The 25,460-nt window shown below is 35.9% G+C and overlaps 1 protein-coding gene across 2 annotated transcripts in view; it reads right to left on the bottom strand.

The window, feature by feature from the left end:
- Positions 1-7,403: 7,403 nt before the first annotated feature.
- Cped1 (cadherin like and PC-esterase domain containing 1) overlaps positions 7,404-25,460 on the bottom strand; it is a 282,983-nt gene continuing 264,926 nt past the window's right edge. For both annotated transcript variants that reach the window (XM_026388702.2, XM_026388703.2), the window contains exon 23: positions 7,404-9,379. In XM_026388702.2, the coding sequence (XP_026244487.2) occupies positions 9,158-9,379 (222 nt within the window). In that variant the 3' untranslated portion in view covers positions 7,404-9,157. The remainder of the gene's footprint in view (positions 9,380-25,460) is intronic.

The raw sequence follows: 25,460 nt of genomic DNA, 5'->3' as shown, positions 1-25,460 counted from the left end.
GGCTCCAGTCATCTGATAGTTCAGAATGGGGCCATCAGTACAGCTTTGCTCTGTGTCCTCTAATCTTGGTATGGAAATTGTAGAACCTTTGGGATAAATTGTTTGTGGTGTCTCCTGATTCCTCCAACAATCTCATTTTTGGCTACCTGAAGTTCCATAATCAGAATGTCTTACTTTGCCCTCTCTTAAAATTTTAGTATCTTTGTGTGAACAAATTGAAATATGAGGACTGATCATTCATTTAGACCTGAGCATGACTTCATCAAACCCTTTCCAGATTTAAAGTGGGAGGGATGGAGAGAGAAACAATGAGAGGTGTCAAACAAAGAGGAGGTCTCAAATCACCTTAGACCTGCATGAACTGCAAGACTTAGGGCCCATCAGCATCTTGAGCTTTTAACATACTCCCTACATGGACTAGGCAGGCAACTTCATATGCAGTTCACATCTTCCCTAACTACCTCTTTAGTGCTGCACTTCAGTCCTCAGGACACTGAGAACTAACAATTGGTACTTGCTGAGGAGATTTTTAAAATGATGATGCTATTCCCAACATAATGCTTTGTCAAAGACTTTTAGCAAGTTCTATTTTGAACACAATTTCTAACCCCAGGAAGTGCTTGAGGTTTTTAGAGCTAATTTTTTAATTTTATAAAAATTCTTTGAGAGTCTTTCCTTTGCTAGGCAACTGATTTCTAAAAAGAATGCAATGATTTAAACACAATAATACTCAGTGAAAGAAGCTGACCACAAAAACCATGTATTGTATGATTCTATTTATATGAAACATCCAGTGTAGGTAAAAATCTGTCCGAAAACAAAGACAGAAAGTTGATCAGTGCTTGCCTAAGTTTGGGAGATGGGGGAGGAGGAGGGTGGAAAATGAGTACTATGTTTCTTTTGGGGATGATAAAAATGTTCTAAAGTTAGGTTTTCGAGATGCTTGAAAAGCTGTGTGAAACATTTTTTTAAACACTGAATTGTATACTTTAAAAGAGTAAATGTTATGATAGGTAAATTATACCTCAATAAAACAATTAAAAGATAAATAATAAACACAACCATTAATAAAACCTTAATCCCTTCCTCATGGAGCTTGCATTCGTTGGGATACACTTAGAAAAAGATAAAGACTGAGGGAGAGAGGAGTGGAGAATCCTAAGGGAACTTCAAGAGAGGCCAGTGCTTGGATCAGTGCTTGGAGAATCAGAGGAGATGGGACCTAAGCTGAGAAGTAAGGAGCAGAGAAAAGAACATAAGAGAACAATATTTACTGAACGCCTCCTCTGTGTCAAACATTTTACAACAGAAAGATGAACAGATCAAGCTCAAGCTGTGAGAAGCTCAGTTGCAATGGGACAGAGTATACAGAAGCAATTATGGATAATAAGGGATTGTCATTGTGCCATGATTGAGGTAGATGCAGGGACAGAGAAGTCAAAAAAAAAAAAAAAGGCGGGGGGGAAATAAAACCAGTCAATGGGGTGGAGCCAAATAAAAAAGTAGACTTGGGGAAGGAAGTTATGTTTTAACATGTGAAGAATCTTGCACCCAGGGATACCCTCTTCCACAGTGTACAGGGTTCAATTATACTGCTGCTACCATCTCACTCCTCATCTAGCCATCGCAGCACTTGCCAGTGGGAAAGGCTGACAAGATCAGAGGCTCCAGGGAAAGCTGTGAATTAGGAAATATGGCAAAGAGGCAGAGCACATGGCAGGGATCTCTTCCAAGAGTGATTCCCACACAAGAGAATTCTATTGATCTGTTTACTTTCAGAAGGGCACAAAGTTGCCCAGCTCTCTCTCTGCCCCCAAGTTCTCTTTGGTTTCAAAAGTTGTAGCTCTCACGACTTTGCAGTTCACCATTTCTTAGCATCTTCTTCTTCTGGCGATTTCTGGCAGTTCAGTTGCTTGTCACCTCTCAAGAGAACCATCTGATAGACACCTCCCCTAGCATATCCTCCCAGCTCTGCCACTGCTTAGCATAGGCCTGGGATCACATTCTACACATGTCCAGACAGGCACCTGGCAAAGGCACCCAGAGATATAGAATCTGTCATTCTAAAGGCTTTGCATACTGCTGCAAATCAAAAATAGGAGGAATGTTTTTAAGAAACTAATTCAATGGCTATAAGATTATTACCTATTTCATTGTATGTGCATGCATGTATACATTTGTGTACATTTTAGACACATAAATGCACATATACATGTGTTTATAGAGTGTGGATGAACTCTTGTTTAAAATAATACAGAATTTTTCTTTTTAAGGCCATTATTTAACACACTCCACCCAGAGAGAAACCAGAGAAGGCTTGGCTTCGGCCCAACTGTTTTGATTTTCTGCTCTGCAGAGGCAGCATAACAAGTCCTCAACTAGTGGTGAAGGGAAGGCATTTATTTTTACTGTATTTGATAAGAGTTTACTGGAGATGCCCACCCAGGGAAGCTTCCATTGGAAGAGAAGTCAATTTCAAGAAAGTCAGCACTTCAAAGACTGATGATAACCCCAGGAAACAGAAAATCACTGTTTAAGCCAATCACCCACTTAAAATTATGGGTTCTTCTGGGAAACAGGAAACTGAGAAGCAATGTCTGTATCAGTCCCATCTCAGAATTTATAAATAATTCATGGAAAGTATCAATTTATTCATAAAATAGGTGGCCAAGAGAGTTCTGGGTGTTTACCAATAACATGGTCCTGGAAACCCCATCCTATTGAAATGATTCCTATTCTTGGCAGGAATAACTTGTGCTAAGGGTTGTATCCACACCCTTTTAAAAACATGCCACTGATTTTGCATAGCTAATGTGAGCATTGGAATGGGTATTCTTTGGAAGCAAGTGTGAACATATACCAGGTTTTGCCCAGTGGGCATGCATGTATGGTAGAAACCTATGGATTCAAATCTGTGCCACTTGATAACTGAACTTATTTTAGGCTACAAAACTATTGTTTCAGCCTCCCCCTTCTATTCTTAATTCAGACCGAATTTTATCTTATAAATAGAAGTAACTGTAAATAATTCCATATCCTGCCAATGACATGGTACTGATTTTTAACAAAGGACTCATAAACTCTTTTATGATAATATAAAACTGTAGATCCCATGCCTGTTAAAACATAAGCTTCATGTTACATGTAATTAAGACAAGGAGGAGAATATAAAATGTAAGCTTTAAAACGTATCATGTATTCCATATTTAAATACATGCAGAAAAATACTGCTTTTAAATTGCATTTTAAAGGCAAAGGTAAGGACAAACAGGAATTGTCCTGGTAAATGAATGATGCCCTGGGTGAAAAAACAACTTACTCAAAAATAGGTTTACCATTTCAGATTCTTCAGAGATACACTATATTGATGATCATTTTCTATTTTTTCCCAATCGTATAGGAGGAAAATATCACTAGAAGGACATTCTCCTGCTATTTGGCTCTGAGTTATCATTTTTGGCCCAATAAAGACTTAAAATGATTTTTTACTTTTTTAGATGGAATTGGCCCTCCAAAATGACATACATGTTAATAAGAAAGTTTGAAGAGAGGTCCATGTGTCAACAGCATCTGGAAAGTGATCTGTATTTGTTAACTCTTGCAGAATACAGAGGAGAGGGAGTCTCTGCCAAGTGAAGGGCTTTGACTCCCTTTCAGCTCTTCTCTGATTGAGATGGGCCTCCTGTATTCACCTGGGTTACATTTGATTCAGTGTTGGCCTTTTGCATGTGCGCTCATACCCACTTATTGGCTGAAAAGGGACACAGAATTCTGAAACCCAAACCTTCAGCATAATAGGTAAAAAAAAAATCTACTAGAAACCAAATAATCTTTTACATTTAAATGGAGCTCAGCAGATACACATGTACATTACAAGTCACAACACAGGTTCATTTTATTTTAGTATTTCAAAATATTTTTCTAGTATCCAAATTCATGACTTAATATTTAAGACATCAAATTATGGACCAAATAAAAAATTAGAGACTTTAAAGAAAATTATATTGTTGACCTTGATGCTATAAAAATCTACAGGTTTAGAACAGATTTTATTATAAAAAGGAAGTAGAAATACAATTGAACTATATATATATATATATATATATATATATATATATATATATATATACACACACACCATACTTCATAACCATTAAATAATTTAGCTGAGCATTAAAAGCTGAATCAAATTGATGCATTTCTCTAACCATAAAATAAAAAAATTCACTCTATAGTTGAGAATCAATTGAATATATTTTATATTTATGAAACCATGTTAACTCTTTATTCTGATATGTCAGTAATCAATTGTAATTGCTTTACTCTTTAAGTATGTCTACATATTTTCATATAAATTGCTTTTTCATGTAACCAAAAGTATATATTTTAATTTCCTGTAATAAAAAGAATAATATGATGTTACACATAAATCACCTAAGGAAATATCTTGGTTAGAGATATTAAATGCCTAATCCAAAATGCAATATTTTCCCCAGATGTATTATACAGAGTCAGAAAAAAGACTTTAAAAAACTAAATGAAAACAGTTCTTTTCAGAGAACACTACAGACTTTCAATAAAATGCTAGTCAGCATAAATCAAACTCAAAAGTTAATCTACCTAAACATTACCACCCTGTAGGAATCCTTTTATAGTGGTTTTTTCCCTAAATGTGACTATTTTGTTTTTACTATTAGTTGGGCTTAAATAATTATGTTTTCTTACGTGGCAAATAGATTTACAGATTACACTTTTGATGAGTTCTAAGAATTAAGATGTTCATTGTATATATTGAATGTGTTAAAGCTCAGTGATCTGATATTTAGTAAAGTCATAAAACAAATTCTTTATATTTCAGTGAACATAAAAATAAACCAAATAAGCATCATTTTAGGAAATCTGCATGGTCTATATCAGTTAGAAAAAAAAGCTCTTCCGCCCTTACATGAAGGGATGAATCATAAAAAGAAATATGGAAGTTGATAATAGCTGTTACTGTAGTAGTAAAAACATGATAAAAGGCTTTTTGACATTATGAAACCTTGGAAGCCTTGCCAAATACAAAATCTAGTTTGTAGGTGCTTGCAGTATCCAGTTGTCTTTAGTAAGTTTTGGGAGGAATTCTGACAACTTCTGGTTCATCTCCTTCAGCCAAAATGATCTATCAAAAGGCCTTCATTTCTAAGAGTAATCAAAAGGTTTTGACTTTTAAGTACATATTAAAGAAAAAAAATTCAAGTAAAGACAAGTGTGGTGACCCATACTTGTAACCTACCCACTGTGGAGGCTGAGGCAGGATAATCCCAAGTTCAAGGCCTGCCTGGACAATTTACTGAGACTATGTTTCAAAATAAAAAATAAAAGGGGCAGAGCATGTGGCTCAATTGTAGATCACTCTGTGTTCTATCCCCAGTACTGTGAAAACAAAATAAAACAAAACAAAAATTAAACTAGCATTTGCAGAGCAATTATTTCTTGATTCACAATGGCAGATTCTGCTATATTATATTTTGTACTTGGATGCATGTTTTTGAAGTTATCAGCTCATATGAGCTTAGTCAGTTACACTTTTTTACTTTAATTATAATAGTCTTGAACATGGCTTTTAATGATTTTAAAATACTTTTATAAGATGAAAATTCAAGAGAAAACTTTTAGATATGATAATTTTCTCAGCATGTGTTCTAATGAAGGAAGCTTTGAGATAAGAAGATCCCACCCTTGTTATCTTTTTAGGATCCTTAACCTTGTTATATTAGATACATGCCCCCCCCCTACCTCCCAACCCCCCCCAACCCCCCACCCCCTGCTTTCATACCCTGACCTTACAGCTTTGAAATAACTCTTACTGGTAATGTAATTTTGACACATTTCTGTATTTTTCTTTGGAATCTTCCAGTGAAATGCAACTTTGAAAGAAGAAACTTCAGATGCAGAATAGCTTTGTTTTTCTTTTTTTCTCCATAAACCTCACTGCAACTGTTTCCAGTGATATCTTCCAACACTCTCTAAGTGGGAATCACTGTTCTACAGAGAAGATTGCTAGGCACATAGGCCATTTATATTAGTAAGATTGAATGATACAGGGGCTGGGACTGTGGCTCAGTGGTAGCGCACTTGCCTGACATGTGTGAGGCACTGGGTTTAATTCTCAGCATCGCATATAAATAAATAAAAAAAAGGTCTATCAACAACTAAAAAAAATGTGAAAAAAAAGACTGACTGATACAAAGTAAACCAAACAAACAAGAGATGATAAACCCTTCTTTTACATTTTATGTCTATGGGCTCTTATTTGCCTACTGGCAAAGAGTACAATGTGCCTTTAACCCCACTCCCACCTCCTATGCACATGTACTCACACACAGTGTCAACAGCAATGCTTGGAAATGTTTATGCAGTTATTCCTGACTTTCAATATTGTAATTGCTTTCTTTAGATTGAATACTGATCATTTCTTACCCAAAATAGTATACTTTCTGTAATTTCACACCTAAAAATAGCTGAAAATGCTTATACCTATTTTAACCCCACTCAAATTAGGAACTTGCTAAACATAGACAAATATGAGTGGGTATACATACACACCCACTTATTTCCCCAAAGAAAAATAAAATGTTGTTACTTCAACAAGGTATATATATTAGCTTTTTAATCACTGTGACAAAAACACTGAAAAAAAACAAGGAGGAAAGATTTACTTTGGCTCCAAGTTTCAGAGGTTTTAGCCATTGTCAGACCCATTGTTTCTGGTCTGTGGTAAGGCAGAATATCATGGTGAGGGATGTGTGATACCAACGCTGCTCACCTGATGGTGGCCACTGGAAAGGAGTGAGAAAAGGAAAGACCAGGGATAAGATATAGTCCCCAAGCGTATGTCCCCAAGTACCCACTCTCTTCAATAGGTCCCACCTTCTACCGTTTCCACCACTTCCCAATAATAGTCCATTCAGCTATGAATGTGTTAATGGATTGATCCATTGATTAGGTTGGAGCCCTTATGATCCAATCACTTCTTAAAAGGTCTACCTCTGAACATTGCTGCACTGGGGACTAAGCCTTCAACACATGAGTCTTTGGGAGACATCTTGGATCTGAACCATAATAGCATAGTTAAAATGCTTTCTAGAATTTCAGTGCCTTACTTCAAAAAAAAAAAAGATTGCCATTAAACTATGTTCAAAAGCTTTTGCTATTGTACAGCAGAGAGTTCATCTGATCGTACACTTAGAGATTATCAAAGTTGGAAAAATACTGTATCCTATTAATCACACTCCATTACTTAGATCCACATGATAATATCCCTGCCAAGTGGCTACTGTTGATATGGTTATATAGCTTGCGTGAAACGAAAAAGAACAGATACTCTCCAAACACAGAATATTACTAGTAAGACATTTATTAATAGTATTGTTACAATTATTTCTAAAATCCATTATTATTTCAATGGTGAAGAGGCAGACATCAGACTAACTCAGCCAGATGATTACTACAATCCAGGTCACAGTGTAATGCAGAAACAGCTGAAATACTGTCAATGATACATTGAAACATGATGGAGCAGCTACAGGAAATGATAACATTTTATAAGATTTAAAAAAAACTCAGAGAATCTAAAACTGAAGTTTGTATGTAGATAAAGATACCAGAAAAATCTTTTATTTTTAAGTTAATTCTGTACCATTTTCTTAAAAAATAATCTATCATCTGTAAAATGCCTATATTATTGTTTATATCAAGTGATATTTGCATTTAAATACTTTAAGGCAGTTAAATATAAATTTATGTGTATGTTCATATAAAAATATATATAAAAATAGAGTATTTGAAGGAAGTGGATATTCATACTAAAGAATTGCTCAATCAAAATAGTTTCATTTTTGTATTTTAATGAAATCGAGGTATTTATAAATTATGTAATCTCAGCCATATTTTGAATTAAGCATGTCAGCTTTTTTTTCCTCAAAAGAAAAATAATCCTTTAAAAGCTACCATAAAGGTGAAATGTAATCTCACAAAAGAGCATTTGCATAATTTGGAAATTAACCATTTTGAACCTAAAAATATAGAAAAGAAAATTTTGGATACTGGTATTAGGTACATTTTGTATGTCTGCTACCACTTTTATGAAAAAATAAATTTATGCTCTATTCTAAATTGGATTAGATATAGTTGCTCAAGAAAAATGATACTATAAATACTAGTAACAGTACTATTTGGGGACATGTGCAAATGCTTTATGCTAACCCACTTAGAATACATAATCCTTTGCAAAATATTTGTGTAAAATGTAATTGTAACCTTCAATTACATAGTCTGTCAATAGCAGCAAACAAAAGCTTTGTTGCATAATATCATACATGAAACATAATAAAGTAATACATGAGGAACTGTATTTTGTTCCTTGCTTTAAAATGATCTAAATCATCAATTTAGACTGCAGTTACCCATCTAAGTTCACAGACAAGACAGGAGGGAATGTTTATGAAAAACACAAGGAGTGAAGAATTAAATATTGGTGTATTAACTGTAAAATATTTAACTTCCTGTTTCTCTCATAGAATCTCTTCAGAGTCCTTGTAGGGCAGCATTTCTGTTGTTTCCTTTTCAGTTATACAAGTTTTAAAGTTTAAGAAGAAATGTTTTTCATAAGCATAGGATTCACAAAGTCTAAGTGCTCCTAAAAGCCACATTTTCTCCTGGTAAAGAACATAAGCAAAATTCCTACTTGCATGTGGAATGTAATTGCTTGTTTGCATTTTAAAATCAATGTACCTGCAGAGAATTTAACACGATACTGAAGAGCCTGATCCTCTTTCCCTTTTAATTCAAGTGTCTATGTTCCTGTTTATGATCAAAAGGCAATACCCGGCCCACGGTGGTCCTAGATTTTGATTATATTTCAAGTAATCATTTTCTAGCTTTGTCATTCACTCTAAAACCAACTAATTGTTCAAATTCACATCTTGACTTTGTAAAGCTATAGGAAAAACTTATTACTCTTTTTTTTTTAAAGCAAAATGTGCATTGGTGTGCAGGTGTGTCCTGGTGTGCATGAGTGTGTGGTTGATCTGAAATACAAGTGAGGCACATTGTTTGGTTCTCTGCCCATCATCCAGGTGAGAAGCTTGTCTCCATCTCCAAACTCAGTTACTCTTTAGGGAGCCCGCATGGTCCTTTTACTTGCACACATCCTGCTGAGAAGGATTTCAGAACAAACCTGATTTATTGGACCTCTGACATGATATGGTGATTGAAGATTTGTTACAAAGTCTTGTTGTAGTTTACTTTGATTGCTGAAATATTTTCCCACTGTATGATTCTTTGATCTTTTCATTTTAATAAAGTGGAATTCTTGGGATAACTTTGATTTCACTACCTGCAAATAAAGAGCAAGAAAATGAGGAAAAAATCAAGGGCATTTAGGTCCTGCATATGTCAATATTACTAATTCTCAAAATAGAATTGCATTTCTGCCACACAGATGTTGCCTGAAGTCCACAAATACAATTTACATAACCAAAAACCAAAAGTTTTTTCCCTTTGTGGCTCCCGCTCCTCACCATTCATTTCCTTTCCAGATAATACCAGTTTCTTCGTGATTCCATTCATAGTATTTTATGAATATTTACATACACTCACACATATAAACAAAGAGAGGGTATTTATGTTTTTTTGTACTTTTCACAAAAAGTTATTCTGATGGAATCCTAGAACAGTCAGCCTTAATCATTAGGCTGATAGAATTCAAGTTTTTAGCACTAAAATTCAGGGGCACTCCCCTGAGGTAGGGACCACAAGAGAGAGATGGGGGAAGTGTAGAAGTAGAAAAAGAGAAGAAGAAAAGGAAATGAAATTAGGTAAGAAGTTTTGGGCAGCTTTACAAATAAGTAGCAAATCATGAATTGCATTATTTTAATACAACTGTAAAACATAATAAACTATTGTTGATGACTATTAAAGTAATATTAACTCACATAGAGTTTTTTTTAAAATTCTTCTGAGTCTTACGTAATGATTTAGGTACATATTTTTGATTCCATATAAGAGAATGCAATGACATATTTATCCAAAAGAACTAAAGTTGGCATTCTATAGTAATACAGGCACATCAATATTTATAGCAGTCTAATTCACAATAGCCAAGGTATAGAACCATCCCAGGTGCCCATCAACAGAAAAATGGATAAAGAAAATGTGGTATATGGAGTTTTATTCAACCATGAAGAAGAATGAAATGATGACATTTAAATGGTAAATGGATGGAAGAGGAGAATATCATGCTGCGTGAAATAAGCTGGATTTAGAAAGTCAAGGGTTAAATATTTTCTCTCATGTGGAAGCTAGAGCAAAATAAAGGGGAAAAAGGCAACAGAGTGGATCCCACAAATATATAGGGGAGATCAGTGGAGCAGAGGAAGAAGAATGCAAGGGAGGGGAGGAAAGATAGGAAAAGAGAGGAACTATGGATGAAATTGATATGCTATGTACATATATAAATATACCACAGTGGATTCCATCTTTATGTGTATCTAAAAAGCATGAACTTAAAAAAGAAATAGAAGGAAGACCAGTAAAGTAGAGAAAGGGAAGCAGAGGGAAGAAGGAGGGAAAGGAAAGAGGAAGCACTAGGGACTGAAATAAAGTGAATTATATTTCATATATGTATGATTATGTCAAAATTAATTCCACTATTATGTATAACTACAATCCACTAATAAAAATAAAATAAAAAGAGATGCAATAAAAACAGCCCCCCTGCAATAGATATTTGAAAAGAAATATATAAAATATCGATTTGGTAGATAAGTATTTTTAGTACATTGTAAGTGAATCTAAAGCATTTTTCAAGTTTTTTGAATGGAAAATCTATAAAGAGCTACACCAAAATGTGAACAGTAGCAGAACTTCTGGTGAAGGGAGATTTCAGGTGATTTCTAGATGTATTCATATAACTTTTGGTCGTTTTGCACAATGAATGTGCAATACTTTATAACCATAACATTTTGAAGCTGTTAGCATTTTGAATAAAAAATGTTAACAGTAATGTCTTTTAAAATAAATTACACCTTGGTAACCCCCCAAAAGAAGAGTTTTCCTGTAGTTATGGGAGGTTTGAATCAAGTGACTGTTAGGACGGGTATTGAAATCAGCAAGTTGTGGTAAGGAATTCCTATGAATTGTAATTTAGAGATCAGTTTGCAGTTAACCACTGATTAATATTCCAGATCCTAAAGTTGCAGGATTCTATTAAGTCTAGTTCTTTCCACCCCTATTTGGTTATACTGTAACTCCAAATTTCATAGGCTACAGAGGGGCACCAGTGTTTTCCTGAAGGTTTTGTCCTTTTAGAGAGGTCTATGCTCACTCAAGATTAGGGAACAATCTTCTGGAAATTTACTTAAGGAAACACTTAAGCATAAATATAACATTCAATCTTGAAATAATATTATTCCACTGTTCTGAAGCTGAAATAAGGTAAATTTTGCATGTATGATTTTATCACAAGTTCAGGCTTTTGCAATTGCCTGATGATCTGCATGCTAATTATATGTAAAATTGTTAAATAGAAAAAGATTCATTACAAGAAAAAAGTTACAGTTGTTTAAACATTATGTTAGTATTTTGTGCGATTTCAGGATTGAATTTCATGTTTCCTTACAAAAGTTGGATAATGCTAGTGTAGATGTAGGCAACAATCTTTGGATTCATAAATAGGGTACCCCAAAATACAAATCTCCAGTGAATTTGTTGAAGCACATAGCTTTCACTCAAAAGTAGTGTCCATATTTTTCCAGAGCTCAATGGGAATGTGAATAATTAGCATCTGTTTTTAGAGATCACTAACTTGATATCTGGGAAAGGAAGATGGAATGATGGGGTCTCCTCTGATTTCTGTGGGCCAAGCTAATGCCTCCCAAAGGTTAATACACATATTATACTATTTGAAATGGACTCTTCCACACGTATTTGGTGATTGGCTCAACAATACTTAATTCTTTTGGTTTCTTTTTAAAAACTGTTTTGCAGGAAACAAAGATGATATTTCCTCATTGTTTTATTAAATAAACATTGCCTTGATACCAAATCCCAAAAGCTGACAAATATATAGAATTATTTCAGTTTTGATGTGTCAAATGATTTGTAAAAAAAAAAAAAAAATCATTCCAAAATGTGAGTTAAATCCGGGGCCTTTAAAAATTCCAGTATTGGGCTGGAGTTGTGGCTCAGAGGTAGAACGCTCATCTACCATGTGTGAAGCCCTGGGTTTGATCCTCAGCACCACATATAAATAAAATAAAGATTAAAAAAAATCTAGTATTATTTTCTATACCTCTGCCACATACAGTTTATTTCAAGGATGCAAAATGTTTCAATATTATGAAATACATCATTGCAGGAAATTACTAAAGAATTATGTGGAGCTATATGTTTGTCTTAAAAACCCAAAGGAATCTACTGATAAAAAATAATGAGATATTATAAAGTCGATATTTAGAAATTATAAAGCTTTTCTATATCTTATCAATGATTAACAGGAAATTATTTGAAAATACTAAACAGCTTCACTAAATTCAGCAATAATCTATAGGCTGCAGGTGAAGAATGTATCAAAAGTTTAATGAGGACTGAGGATGTGGCTCAGTGGTAGAGTGCTCATCTAGCATGCAAAAGGCCCTGACAAAACACACACACACACACACACACACACACACACACTCTGGAGGCTGAGGCAGGAAGATTGCAATCTTGAGGTAGCCTCAATAATTCAGTGAGACTCTGTCTCAAAATAATACAAATGAAATAAAATAAAATCAAGGGATGGAGATGTAGCTCAGATCCTCACTACTGCAAAACAAACTAAAAAAAAAAGTTTAATGAGATGTGAAAAATATATGAATGGCCAGGTGCAGTGGTGCACACCTGTAATCTCAGCTATTTGGGAGACTGAGGCAGGAGGATTGTAAGTTCAAGGTTAGCCTGGGCACTTAGTGGGACCTGTCTCAAAATAAAAATCAACAAGAACTGGAAGTGTAGCTCAGTGGTAGAGCATGTGCAAGACCTTGGTTGAATTCCCAGACCTGAAGAAACAAATTAACAAACAAATAAAAAACACAAGAACAAATGAAAAGACACCATATCAAAGCTTCCCAAGCTGACAGAGGAGTTACCCCAATGGTAAGCATAACAGTATGACAAATTCTAAAATGTATCTGTAAGAATAAATGGAACTTTGCTTCTTTCATCTTCCCTCTACAAGCCTCTGCAGAGTGTGGGGGTTGAGGATAGAAGGAAATAGAGGGGCTGCTGATGGTGGGAATACTCATTTTACCGTGATCTATTATCATTGTTTAATTAGCTTTTTAAAATTTTATTTCATGATGCTGGAGATGGAACCCAGGGCCTTGTGAATGTGGAGTACATAATCTGCCACTGAGCTACAACCCACCCAAGGTCCACGGTCTTTAGATTCTATGGGCAGCTGTTTTTCTCTGAACACTCTATTGCCACTCAAGAATACCACTCTTCCATCTCTAGCCTTTCTTCTGTTCTTCAAAGACCCGTGCCATCGAGGGGTAGCTTCTTCTAACATCTCCCCAATATTGTCATCCACCAACTTCTTGGGCCCTTCTAATCCCGTTATCTTTCTAGATATTAATGTGGTTTCTCATATCACATTGTGTCAGTCACTCATCTTGGAGTCATTCAATCTCTTGGATACGACAACATGGATGGGAGAGTAGTGCCTGTTTTTGTGGGAGGATTCCAAGTTTGGGCTGAGGGACGCAATGCTATGTGGCCTGTGTAATGTACAGAGGGGCAGACGTTCCTACCATGCTGTATTGATCATGGGGACTGGGGTTCCTTCTGACAATGTTTTTTCCACTACACAGCTTCTGATAAAACTTATCATGCCTCCTCTCTAAGAGGTGTGATTCTCTAGGTTCCATGGTAAGACAAGAAACTATAACTAAATAAAATCTGGAAAAAAAAAAGAGAAGTGTTTCACAGAAAATGCAACTTATTGGAGTCCAGGTTTTGGAAACTCTGTGATGGAGAACACACCAAAGGACAGAGTAAGTCAGACAGAGAACTACACATATATGAAACCCTGCAGAGTATAGAAGAGAGCTTCCATGGCTGGTGCCTGAGACAGTGGCAGCATGTGGGCTCTCAGAGAGACAACAGGGAATCAGGGGCGTCTTCCTGGAATAGCACTGAGCCGGGGAGAACAGCCCCTTCCCAAAGCACATTGAAACCCAGGTGGGAGGACATGTAATACTTGCAAGAAGTAGTGTTCCATCATGAGCAGATGGAGGCAGAGTCAGGGTAAGTGGGGTTACATAGGCCATGTGGAAGGTCTATGCATCTCTTTTTCCCATCATTAGAGAGGTCAGAGCTCTGAAACCTAGCATTCAGCACATTAACTGGCACGCAATAAATTTTTGTTAAACTGGCAAGTATATTTTACTTTGTATAACTGTGTCCCTGCCTTGATTCAGATGGCAAATTTCTTTGTGGAAACAACCTTAATTATCATGCTTTCTAGGAACTTGATGGCAAAATGTGGTTTAAAGGCTAAGTATAAGCAGAAATTAATAGTGGAATGGAAGGAACAAGAATGTTCATACTACAGATTAAAATGCATTTCATAAACTACTACTGTTCCCTAAAATTTATACAGAGAAATAAGGTAGTTCTAAATAGAACCTAATGTCACATAAATGAGTGACTTTAAATGTTGACGGTTTAATACATTTAATTGCATAGGATTAAAATCAAGAAGGTAGGTTTAAAATGGAGCTATGTACCAAATTGAAGATAGTCTCCAATGGAAAAGGAAGGAGTTTTTGTTTTTACCGTATAGATATTATTATTATTATTATTATTATTATTATTTGCTTTTTATTGGTTCTTTTTAGTTGTACATACATTGGGATTCATTTTGACATAATAAAGGCATAGACTATCATTTGCTCTAATTTGTGCTAACTCAATCCCCAGTATTTTCCTTTTCCCTCCCTTCCCCACCTCTATTCCCTCCCCTCTACTCTACTGATCTGACTGCTATGTACTTTTAGGTTTTTGTTGTTGTTGTTATTGTTGTTGATTAATTCGTTTGTGTTTTGTGGATGAACATGAATGCATGATGGTGAAATTCAGATGTTTACCATGAGCAAGAATTCAGGTAACCCTTTTGTAATTAACAACAACAAATAACAGGAAACACAATGAAACTATATCTTATAAAATAAAAATATAATGATTTTTTTACATATGATATCCATCGTTTACTCTTCAGAGTTTCTACGTTAGGAAACACATGGAGTAATTCAGATATGGTCCCTACCCTCAAGGGGACTATATAAAGACACATGTCTAAGATACTTGAAGTAAGAACAAGAATGAAGTGACTTCAAAGACATTGTCTGGGACTAGCTCTGCAAGGTCAGGCACCATGTTGTTTCCATGTAATGAATAGTTCTTAGTACATTAGGAAGATTTAGTGCTAATTTATGGTGGGCATTATAATCTGTTTACAAAGCTATTAATTCTTTGAACTTATTTGTAAAAATCAGTATCTAACACTGCTGTCAAACTTCCCTGAGTTTCAAAATATTACTTTACCTATTGGCATAGGCTCCACAGTGGACAAAAAGGAGTTAGCTACATTTCTAAGGTTTGGAAATGTATGCCAGCAAGAGACGTTTGATACCTGTGCAGTAAAGAGCAAATTGCTTCTTTCCTTTGATCTTGTGTGAACATGTGCCCACTTGGGTCCTTCCCAAAATCAGAACACCATTTAGGGCTGTTAAAATCCAACTGAAGTGTCAACTGGAAAGTAGCTTTGCAAGAGAGCTGCTAGCAATACAAATGTTAGGTTACCTCTGGAGAATGGTGATAATAATAAACAATCGAAATGAGTCATTAGAAGACATCAGTGAAAGATGTGAGCCTTGAAACAGAGACTAAGTCTCCAGATGTTTGTGCACAGTAATCAGCTCCCTCAGAGAGAAATACTAATCGTTTGACACACCTAAATGCTTCTCTAAAATTGGGTGCAGATGTCTTGGCCACTGAAAAAGAGACATGTCTACTTAAGAAAGAAGCCACTACCTATGGTTAATAATTTATAGTATACAATTTGGCAAATGTTTACAATAATTAAGCATAGATGTAAAATACCAAAACTTTTTTTCCATTTTAATAAAAAATAACGCTTTTTCTTTACCTTGTTTGCTTACTTTTTTGTGACTTTGTCATGTTGAATTATATTGAAAATTAAGAAGAGGTAGTGAAGGGCAATTGGTGTCCACCTATTAGATTAGAATTGTTTTATGTAATAAAGTGTTATTATATTTTATAAGTCTTATATTAAACTTTTTCTCATAGCAATGTTCAAATTTAGATTAAGTTACAGGTAGATATAAACTTTCAAGTAAATTTACAGAATATTCAAAACAATTAATATTTTTAATATATCAACTATAGAAATTAGGATGGCTTAATTTGGGAGATGGGATCAAGAGCTATAAATATATATGCTGTGTAGATAATCACATTTTTCTGTGACTCAGTGGAATAAGAATTGAAATTCTGTTCTTTAGAGTATAAAAGTAATGTTTACTTTTTCATGGGTTTCTTATATGTTAAGGATTCTCTCCGTTTATGATTACAGATCTATGTATATTCCTACATCATTAAGAGCTTGGGCACATGGCCTTTTAGAAGGCACACTAAAGGCCCCAATTCTATATGACTGGCTTGTGTTAAGACTTTCCAAGCAAGTGAAAAAATGTTATCAATTACACAACCAAACTGACATTGCAACTTTTACTGTTAAATATATAATTACTTCAACACTCAAAATTGGTTTCATGTAAGTGTTCAGAATGATTGTATTACTGTGACAATTAATAGCTGCATCTAAAATAACTTTGAATTTTCCAAAAGCCAGTACAAAACAGGCAGGCTTGGTGAACTGGAAAGTGCCAGACAGATTACAAGCAAATACCTTTCCTAAAACCGATCTTGACCTGAATAACCCTGAAGGAGCTTCTGATGTAGTTCCAGGTTCACAGAACAAAATAGAAAACAATTTTCTTGGTACAAGTGTTCCAGAATCACCCTAGACTGGATCAGAGGGATGTTCTGATTACAAACATGTGTCATGATCATGAGTAGGGTCTGAAGAGGAATGAGGGTAATGGCTTTCTAAGACTGGAAAACACGAGATTGACCAGGCCAAATATGCTAATGTAGACTTTTAGGATAAATGTATGCTATTGAAATATTTTTTATTTGATGTAGTCATTGTGCAGCCTGCCATTCAATCCAAGATCCAGTCACAAAATTATGACCAGCTGAAAAAGTAGCCTAAGAATTCACAGAAATGAAATAAAAATAAAGCAGCAAACAATAGCTAGAAGCCAGTCTTTATAATTCATAATTCCATTTCAGAACATCATGCACTTTTGACAGATAATAGAGAATTCTTCCATTTCACCCTCTTCCACAAATATTTAATTGTGGCCACATGAAATAAACTATGTTTTTGATTGAAGGGAGTCCAGCTTTTGAATGGGCCAAAGATGCTGAGGATTAGGGGACACGTCTAAAATGTCTTTAAGGAATGAGTTTTGCTCAGTTTTCGGGGTTTCCAGATTTGCAATGAGCATATTGTCTGTCTCCCACCCTACTTCTAATCCCCAGCCTTTCTTATTCTGACAGCTGAGACTCTTAACTCCTAACTCTAATTCTACTTGACTAGTCTTGTGTGGACCAGTGTTTCAACTGCTGGCTTCACCATAGGGATTTTCTCAGCTCAGCTCTGCTTTTTCAAAGGAAATCAGTTATCTCTGGCTGGAAGGGCTCTCCAGCCTCCTGTCTGGCTGTGCATCCTAGGTCTGGGGAGAAGGTGAGGAGCTCTATCTTCCAATTGCCAACTTTTACTTTCTGTTTTCAGCCTCCAGATTCATTTACTCCTGAACTGTGTTTTTGACTCCAGATTCTGAAGTTCAATTTTGAAAGATACTGTATGTGTGGATGTAGGTTCCTGACTGCCTGGAATGGGGGTAGGGGACTCGGTGGTCTACCAACTTTGTGCTCATTTCCGACTGCAAACTATTTAGGACACTCGTGGTCAGGTGTGCCTCCTATAGTTAGTGTTTCTTTTCTCCAGGCTTTTAAAGTTGCAGTTTCCTTTGCCAGATCAACACATTTCATAAATAAATTAGAATTTCTTGTCGGTTCTGAGATATTGTTCTTTTAATTTGGGAAGGGCTGGTAAATAGCTTTATGTCTGTAGAGCCCTAGGATTCAAGTGGAAAAGAAGATAAATGCTTCTGATCAATCTGCCACATTTAGGCTGTATTCCATGTATGATTTTGGACCTTGCCCAGAGTGTTTTCAGTGGGATGTTAATAGTTGTTCTTACAAAAAGAAAAATGGAGCACGTAGGGAACAAGGTCATGAAGAAACAGGGTATATAGGGTTGTCATTTCCTCCTTCTCCCCCTCTGCACCTTTTGCAGAGCTGAAAACAGCATCATGTTGGTACAGAGCACTAGAGGTTCACAGCAACTGTGGTCCCTGGGAGCCACTAGGAGAGCCCAGGGAGCAATTTGCCATTTTCAGAGGAAAACAAGAAGTGGCTACTAATTATGCTTTATGCTTTGGATCTGATTTGCTGCTTTTTTCACCTTCTTAAGAAATAATTATGTTTTAGTTCTTTCATTTAACACATATGAAGAGCCTTTTAGGAAGTGCAATCCTTTTGAAAAATGGATCAAACACTTGAATTCATATAGCATATTAGATATGTTTGTAAATAAACTTAAAATATCAAAAATAAGGAAAGTGCTCTGTGGTCAAGAAAAGTTTGGAAAAAATGGATCAAACCAAGCTAGACTTATCTATCTATCTATCTATCTATCTACCTATCTATCTATCTATTATCTATCTATCTATCTATATTTGATTCAGAGTCTTGCTGTGCTGCTTAAGCTAGTCTCAAATTCCTGGGCTCAAGAATCCTCCTGCCTCAGCCCCCTGAATTCTGAGAACTACAGGCATGCATACCTCCCATGGATCAAGCTAGATTTTATTAGCCATAAGAGCTTTGGGATCACTTAATATACTAATATTGTCTGGGAATCCATAAAGTAGAGGTATATATAGTATTTCTCCAACCACAGATCCTGTTTTTACCAGGCTAGAACATGAAAATAGCATGAAGGAAGTGTGACTCAAGGAAGTTCAATACCTGTCTTAGTTTGGTTTCTTAAGGTTGGTAGTAGACTCTAAGACATAAGTATTTATTATGCAGAATATGAAGAAGTGAGGGCAGATATCTCTTTCTTAGCTGTACTGCCATTCTAGATTTCAGTAGTGCATAGGTTGGGATGTATAGCTTAATCATGATGCCACAGTACTAGTTCAGCATAATGACACTGACAACTCTTCATTCATCCTCTATTTTAATTACTCTTCTTAAAAGACAGATCCCAATTTAATTGGTGTTACCACCATTCAATATGAGATACTCACTTTAAAACAGAACTTTTGCACACAAACATCTTTGAAAAGGCTGGGGTCTCCCAGCACCAATGAATTTATTTTCTCTTTAGGCTCTGCTCTCTAATCAGATAGTAGAAAAGGTTAGGGTTCATTTGCAGAAGATAAAATGAATAGTATTCATTTTATTCAGAAAAAAAACAATATGGAGTCATTTTTTTTTTTAAAGCAGGGGGTGGTATAGCAATGGCAGGCAGTGGGAATTTCTGTGATTTTCTTTCAGTACAGAGCCACTAAAAGATATTAAAGAACTACATTAGATTTGATGTATGGGAACCTTCTCCTGGTGGAGGCATGAAGGATGGATTCAAGCAGGTGAAACTAGAGACCCTGAGAAAAAATATTGCTATAGTCTAGGGCAAATAAATGATAGGGAAGAAAGGACCCTCTTCCCCACTTTGTATCTTTACCAGCACATACTGACAACTTACAGGTGACCTTGACCCAATTACTGAGGGCATTGCTTCAATAGTCCTACTTTCTCCTGTATTTTTAACATACCACTTGCTTAATTTTTTTCTCCTCTGTGCTCAAACATGTCCCAAACTTTTCTCCTCTAAATCCAACATCTTTCCCTCTTTGTTACATTTAATTGTTGAGAGACTTTACAAGTCCCCTTTTCTCATGTCCCAGATTTCTGCACTCTGTGTTAGTCTAATTCCTGCTGCCAGTATCTTACTGTACTCTCAAGGTGGTCAGAAAGGATTTTCTTACAAAATGAACCATTACCTCTAACTATAATGCATTAACAAAAGGGGAAAAGCATGGGGCCTTCTTCATGGCTAAAGCTGAGTATTTTGAAATCCTTATTTTAGATCTACCTATTACATGTGACAGTGTGGATCTTGTCTCTATCTCTTTCTATATTCTTACTCTATGGCTTTCTATGGCCCCATACCCTACTAGAGTTTTATTCTAATAGTTTATGCTCTAAGTTCAAATTCTCCTATTTCTCCAGACTTTGATCTATTTTTATAGTTTCAACTGTTGCTGACTTACTGATTACTCTCACTATACCTCCAGTCCTAACTTGTCCTTGAGCTTTGTACTAGTATGTTCACTGCCCATTGTTAGAGATCTCCACCTGGATGTCCTGCAGGCATCTCAAACACAACATGTTCAAAACTGAACTCCTCATCTTTCTCCTAAGCCAGTACCTTTTCAGTTATTCTCTTTCTCAATTCCCATATTAGCTGTCTAATCAGCCACCAAGGAAAGGAATCATCTCTGGTTCTTCCCACTCCCTCATTCCACAGATCAGCTCAACCACTATTATTATTGTTATTTTTTTTAATAGGGCTTGGATTTGTCCACCTCACTCTGTCCTGGTTTGTTGACTCTGTTCTGTTTTAGGAAGATTTTTTACTATCTCTCATCTGACTTCTGAAAAAGTATCTCCTAACTAACCTCCCTGATTTACACTCTTTATATCTAATTCCTAGCATATCACTATTCCCAAATATCACTATTCCTAGACTCACCCCTTTGAAATAAAATCACTCCTTTCTTTAAAACCTTTTCATCGGTCTCTACCACCTACAGGATGAAATTCCAAGCTCTGACCATGATCTGGCTCTTGCCTACTTTTTTTTTCCAGTTCCCTTTAGTCTGAAGCTCTACAATATTCAGATTGGTTTCTTATTACCTAAGAGGAGTGGGTATTTCAGAGCTATACATTACCCCATGAATTTGGGACCATTTTCCCTCTGCCATCACTTGACTAAGGTCTGTTCATCCTTCAACAACCAACATAGATGGTTTTCTGATTGGGCTAGGTGATTTGGTGTGATCACAATAGTCTCATATATACATGTCACCTAAAATATTGTTTCATAATATTTTTTTTCAAATGCTTTAGTCCTTGACAGCAATATATTGAGGACAAAGAATGTGTCTTATTAATTTTTGCTTCACTACCATTTAGCTCAATAACTGGAATCAACAAACAAATGTTGGATGATTAAAAGAATAAACAAATTAAGGAAACTGAAACAGAGAATAGGGGAAAGATTCTGAAGACCAGAATGTAAACAAGACTTAGTAACTGGTTGGTTAAGATTGTTAGGGGACTGAAGAAAAATAAGCAAGAGTGTCTTTAGTTTGTAAATGGCAGTGCAAAGAGTATGTTAGCACAAAGCAGAAGGGAACACATTTAAAGGGAATATTAATTCTTCCTTTAGGAAATGCTGCTTTTGAAATGTTTATGGGAATCCTTTAAGGCATTCTCTTGGCTCATTTTCTAACAATAGTAAAATAAAGTAGGTACTCAAAAACACCTGTTAAGTAAACTGTCATTACAAATTTATTAAAAATAGCTATGCTAATAGTTAAATTCTAGAATCTTCTATATCAGCTAATTATATGTGGGTCATTTGTTTTTACTTAAATATCTTTTTTTTTTCAGGTAGATGAATTTTAAAGATTTTCTTTTCTCCATTGTGTTTAGATATAAAATTTTAAAGTTTAAAGGAGAAAAACATTTCTAGGCCACATAATGTTTTATTTAGTTAAGATTAAATAACAAAGATTATAAGATGAAGATTAAATAATAATGGGAAATCATCTCTAGCAAGGAACTGAAACTCCTTTTTTTTTTTTTTGTTCTTTCTGCTGTGCCAAAAATCAAAGAAAACCTGCAGATATTAGTGTTGGTTCATGATGCCAGATGGATTTTGTTGACTGAGTCAAAGCTCTAGTTAACATCTGCCAGAAAACAAGAGATCGTGTAAGGTCTGTACAAGTGATTAGACTAATTAATAATCACACCACAATTGTCGGTGAATTTGCCTCTTTGGCAACCAGGTTTGGGCTGATAACATTTCTGAATACTTGCCAGGCTCAAGCTTGTTCACAGTAACGTCTGCCACATAACACAACACTGTCCAAAACCTCTCTTGGACAAGAGCTACCTGGATCCTGTTTGTTGTCCTGCACAAACACTGGAAAACAAAATTCCATTTCCACCCATAAAGAAAAACACCTGCTTTTCTAATCAACAGGAACTGTTTAGTCAAAGTTGAGGTACACCAGTTGGGAAATTGTTTATAGATTCATGGTGGCAACATATTCTCTTTTGGTGCCTTGACAGATAAATTGACACTCCAAGACCTTTAATGTCACCTATGGCAATAAAAGTTTACTGATGCGGGTTTTGTTATGTCTGTAGTAGAATCCTGTCCACAAAGCAAAGAAGAAGTGTCAAGGTCTTACTGTAATGATTATACCCATATTCCTAGGTACTCTTGAAACTATTGTGGGAATGGTTTAATTGAACACCAGAAGACACAGCCCCCAAGCCAAAATTCTTATGGCTCTAACACAACTGTTTCTCATTTTGTTATTATTTTATGGCAAACTTGGCTTTTTTTTTTTAACCACTCTCATAAAATGAGCAAAGAGCAAAAAACGACTATCAGCAGAATGTTTGCCCTTCAATATGTTTTGCATGAAATTTGTAATCAACTTCTTCCTGGCTTGCTGCATTCATCATCAAACCATTCTTCATAAGGAGGCTTTAGATTTTTTTGATTGCTTGTAATAAGCTAATAGTGATTTAAGATGCTGGCTGATGGTTTAGAAAGATTATAAAACATCAGTGTCAGCATTAGAGACTTCCTGAAGTACAAGTGGTACAAATTGTCCAAGAGTTAAGCAACAATTATGCCTGAGCAATGAAAGAGTTTGGAGACTTAATGATGAAGGGAGTCAACAGAGAAAGATGATCTTATCAACTCTATATCATAACTGAAAAGGCAAATGCTCCCAGAGTGTATTTCAGTTCAATCATGAAAACTTACAAGTAGATGACACTACCAGGAATCAGTTGAGATAATCTGAAGGGGCTCCTCTCATGGCTTGCCATCAAAACAGCATGCATTAGAGACAGAGCTAAGAAGAGGCAATTTGTACATGATCAAGGCACAAAAAAAGAAAATCAAGCAAGTGAAGCAATTTTACCTGACATGCTCAAATCATTATTTTGCTAATTTAGGATAGTTTTTATTGGAAATAATTATAAATCAATATCCTAGTGCTGATGGTTCAAGGAGTCTTTTGGGGGGTTTTCACATTCCATGGTTGTTAGTATAAACCAGTTGATACTGTGGCAGGAGATATGTGTAACCCCATGTGGAAAGGATATTTTCTGATTTTACTTGGAGTCCTGTTGGAAATCATTGGAGGACATTTCCTTGTTAGACTTTAAGAGCCCTACAGCTGAAAAAAACAAAAAACAAAAACAAAAACAAAAGCAGACACTCTCCCCACAAAAACTAATTGAAAGCACATTATATAAACATAAATAAATAAACCTTTTTCTAAAAGAGGGAAAAATGATCTGTACATTGTCTTTCAAAGTCCCCATTTTTGTGGATGTGCTTTTGTGACCAACTATGATCCTGGGCTTGCTCAGCTGACAATTCATTATTTCTTGCTCTTCCAGGCTAACACACGTGTGTTTCTAATCCTTTTTGCAAATAGGGTAAGTACTTTATGGGTGGTATATTTTCTTGTGGAAGCAATTAGTAGGCATACAGTCTCCTCCAACTTAAAATAAGTTCCGCAGCAGCACAGTCAAGCTTCAAGCTGCTGGATCAAAATTTATCTTGTCAGGTTCTCTACTTCAATTGCTGCTCTCACTTCTCTGAGATGCAGTTCTGTTGGTCACATAATAAACTAAGATGCATCCATCAGTAAATCATACAGGACGAGGGCAGTGTCCGTAGCTTTGAGGTATTTGTAAGAATCTGGGGATGAGGATGGAATGTGACAGTCAGCTAACAGCTGAAAAGAGGATCAGAAAGAATCTGTAGTTGTTTTCTCCCTAGTCAACCTACAAAGGGATGTATTCCAGTTAACAAAAGGAGACAAAATGGAAAGGATGAGTGACCCAGTATCTGATGGGAAGGTTAAATGGAGGCTCTCTTCACCTCTGTCAGCTGAATCTCTTGAGACCTGGACCCAAACAGCATTTGCCAGGAAACTTTATATTCCAAGCAGTCTCTGGACAATCTATTCGTGACTTGTAAAAGTGTGGGCAAAATCCATTTATATAAACCCTTGTCTCATCAAAAGAGTTGTGAGACGAAAAGAAGAAAGAGAGAGATTTTTACGTGAGTTTTCCAAATGCCTTGTGGTTTTCTTCCCTTTCAGGAAGTTGCTTCCTTCTAGCTTAAAACCAAGTGACAAGGACATTTAAAAGGCCAATTTTGAGAGGTGGACACATGTCTATTGGAATTTCAGGGCATTAGACCTAGTTTGAGATACTTGCTGTAGATTCACTTTAAGAGAGAGAGAGAGAGAGAGAGAGAGAGAGAGAGAGAGAGAGAGAGAGAGAGAGAGAGAGAAAGAGAGAGAGAGTTACGCAAGAGTAAAAGAGAAGACTTTATTGGGAATTAACTGTATTTCCAGCAACAGTGGAACAAGGATGCATGAGTACTTCTGTAGACCAAATGAGAGTAATTAAGTATAGCAAGCCTAGTGCCAAGTTGAATATCTTCCAAGAGGATGCCTGGAGGGGCAATGTGACCTCCGACAGAGTGGACTGTTAGTTACCAAGGGGCCCAAGAAGGAATCTAAGAGAGGGTATTGCCTTTATCAAGAAAGCTGCAGACAGAATGTCCCGGTGGGGGATCTTTTCAAGGACATTCACAAAAGCACTCATTAAAAAAGGAAGAAGCGGCATGCTATACCTAGAAAGCATATTGCTGAATTATGTCTGTACCACTCAAGTAAGATCTTTCTTTTTTCAACATACTCTCTGTACCTGATTTGATGCCAACAGAGCAAGGAAAAGAAGTGTAGCAAAGCAAAATGGGGAAGAGAGAGAAAACTCCTGCATTCTCCCCACTACTTGAGTCTTTTGAGACAGGCAGCCCTGAACCG

Source organism: Urocitellus parryii, chromosome 3 (assembly GCF_045843805.1).
Source record: "Urocitellus parryii isolate mUroPar1 chromosome 3, mUroPar1.hap1, whole genome shotgun sequence".
In the NCBI taxonomy this organism is placed as follows: Eukaryota; Metazoa; Chordata; class Mammalia; order Rodentia; family Sciuridae; genus Urocitellus; species Urocitellus parryii.
Note: the sequence above shows the minus strand (reverse complement) of the source record. Positions and strands in the feature narration are given on the sequence as shown.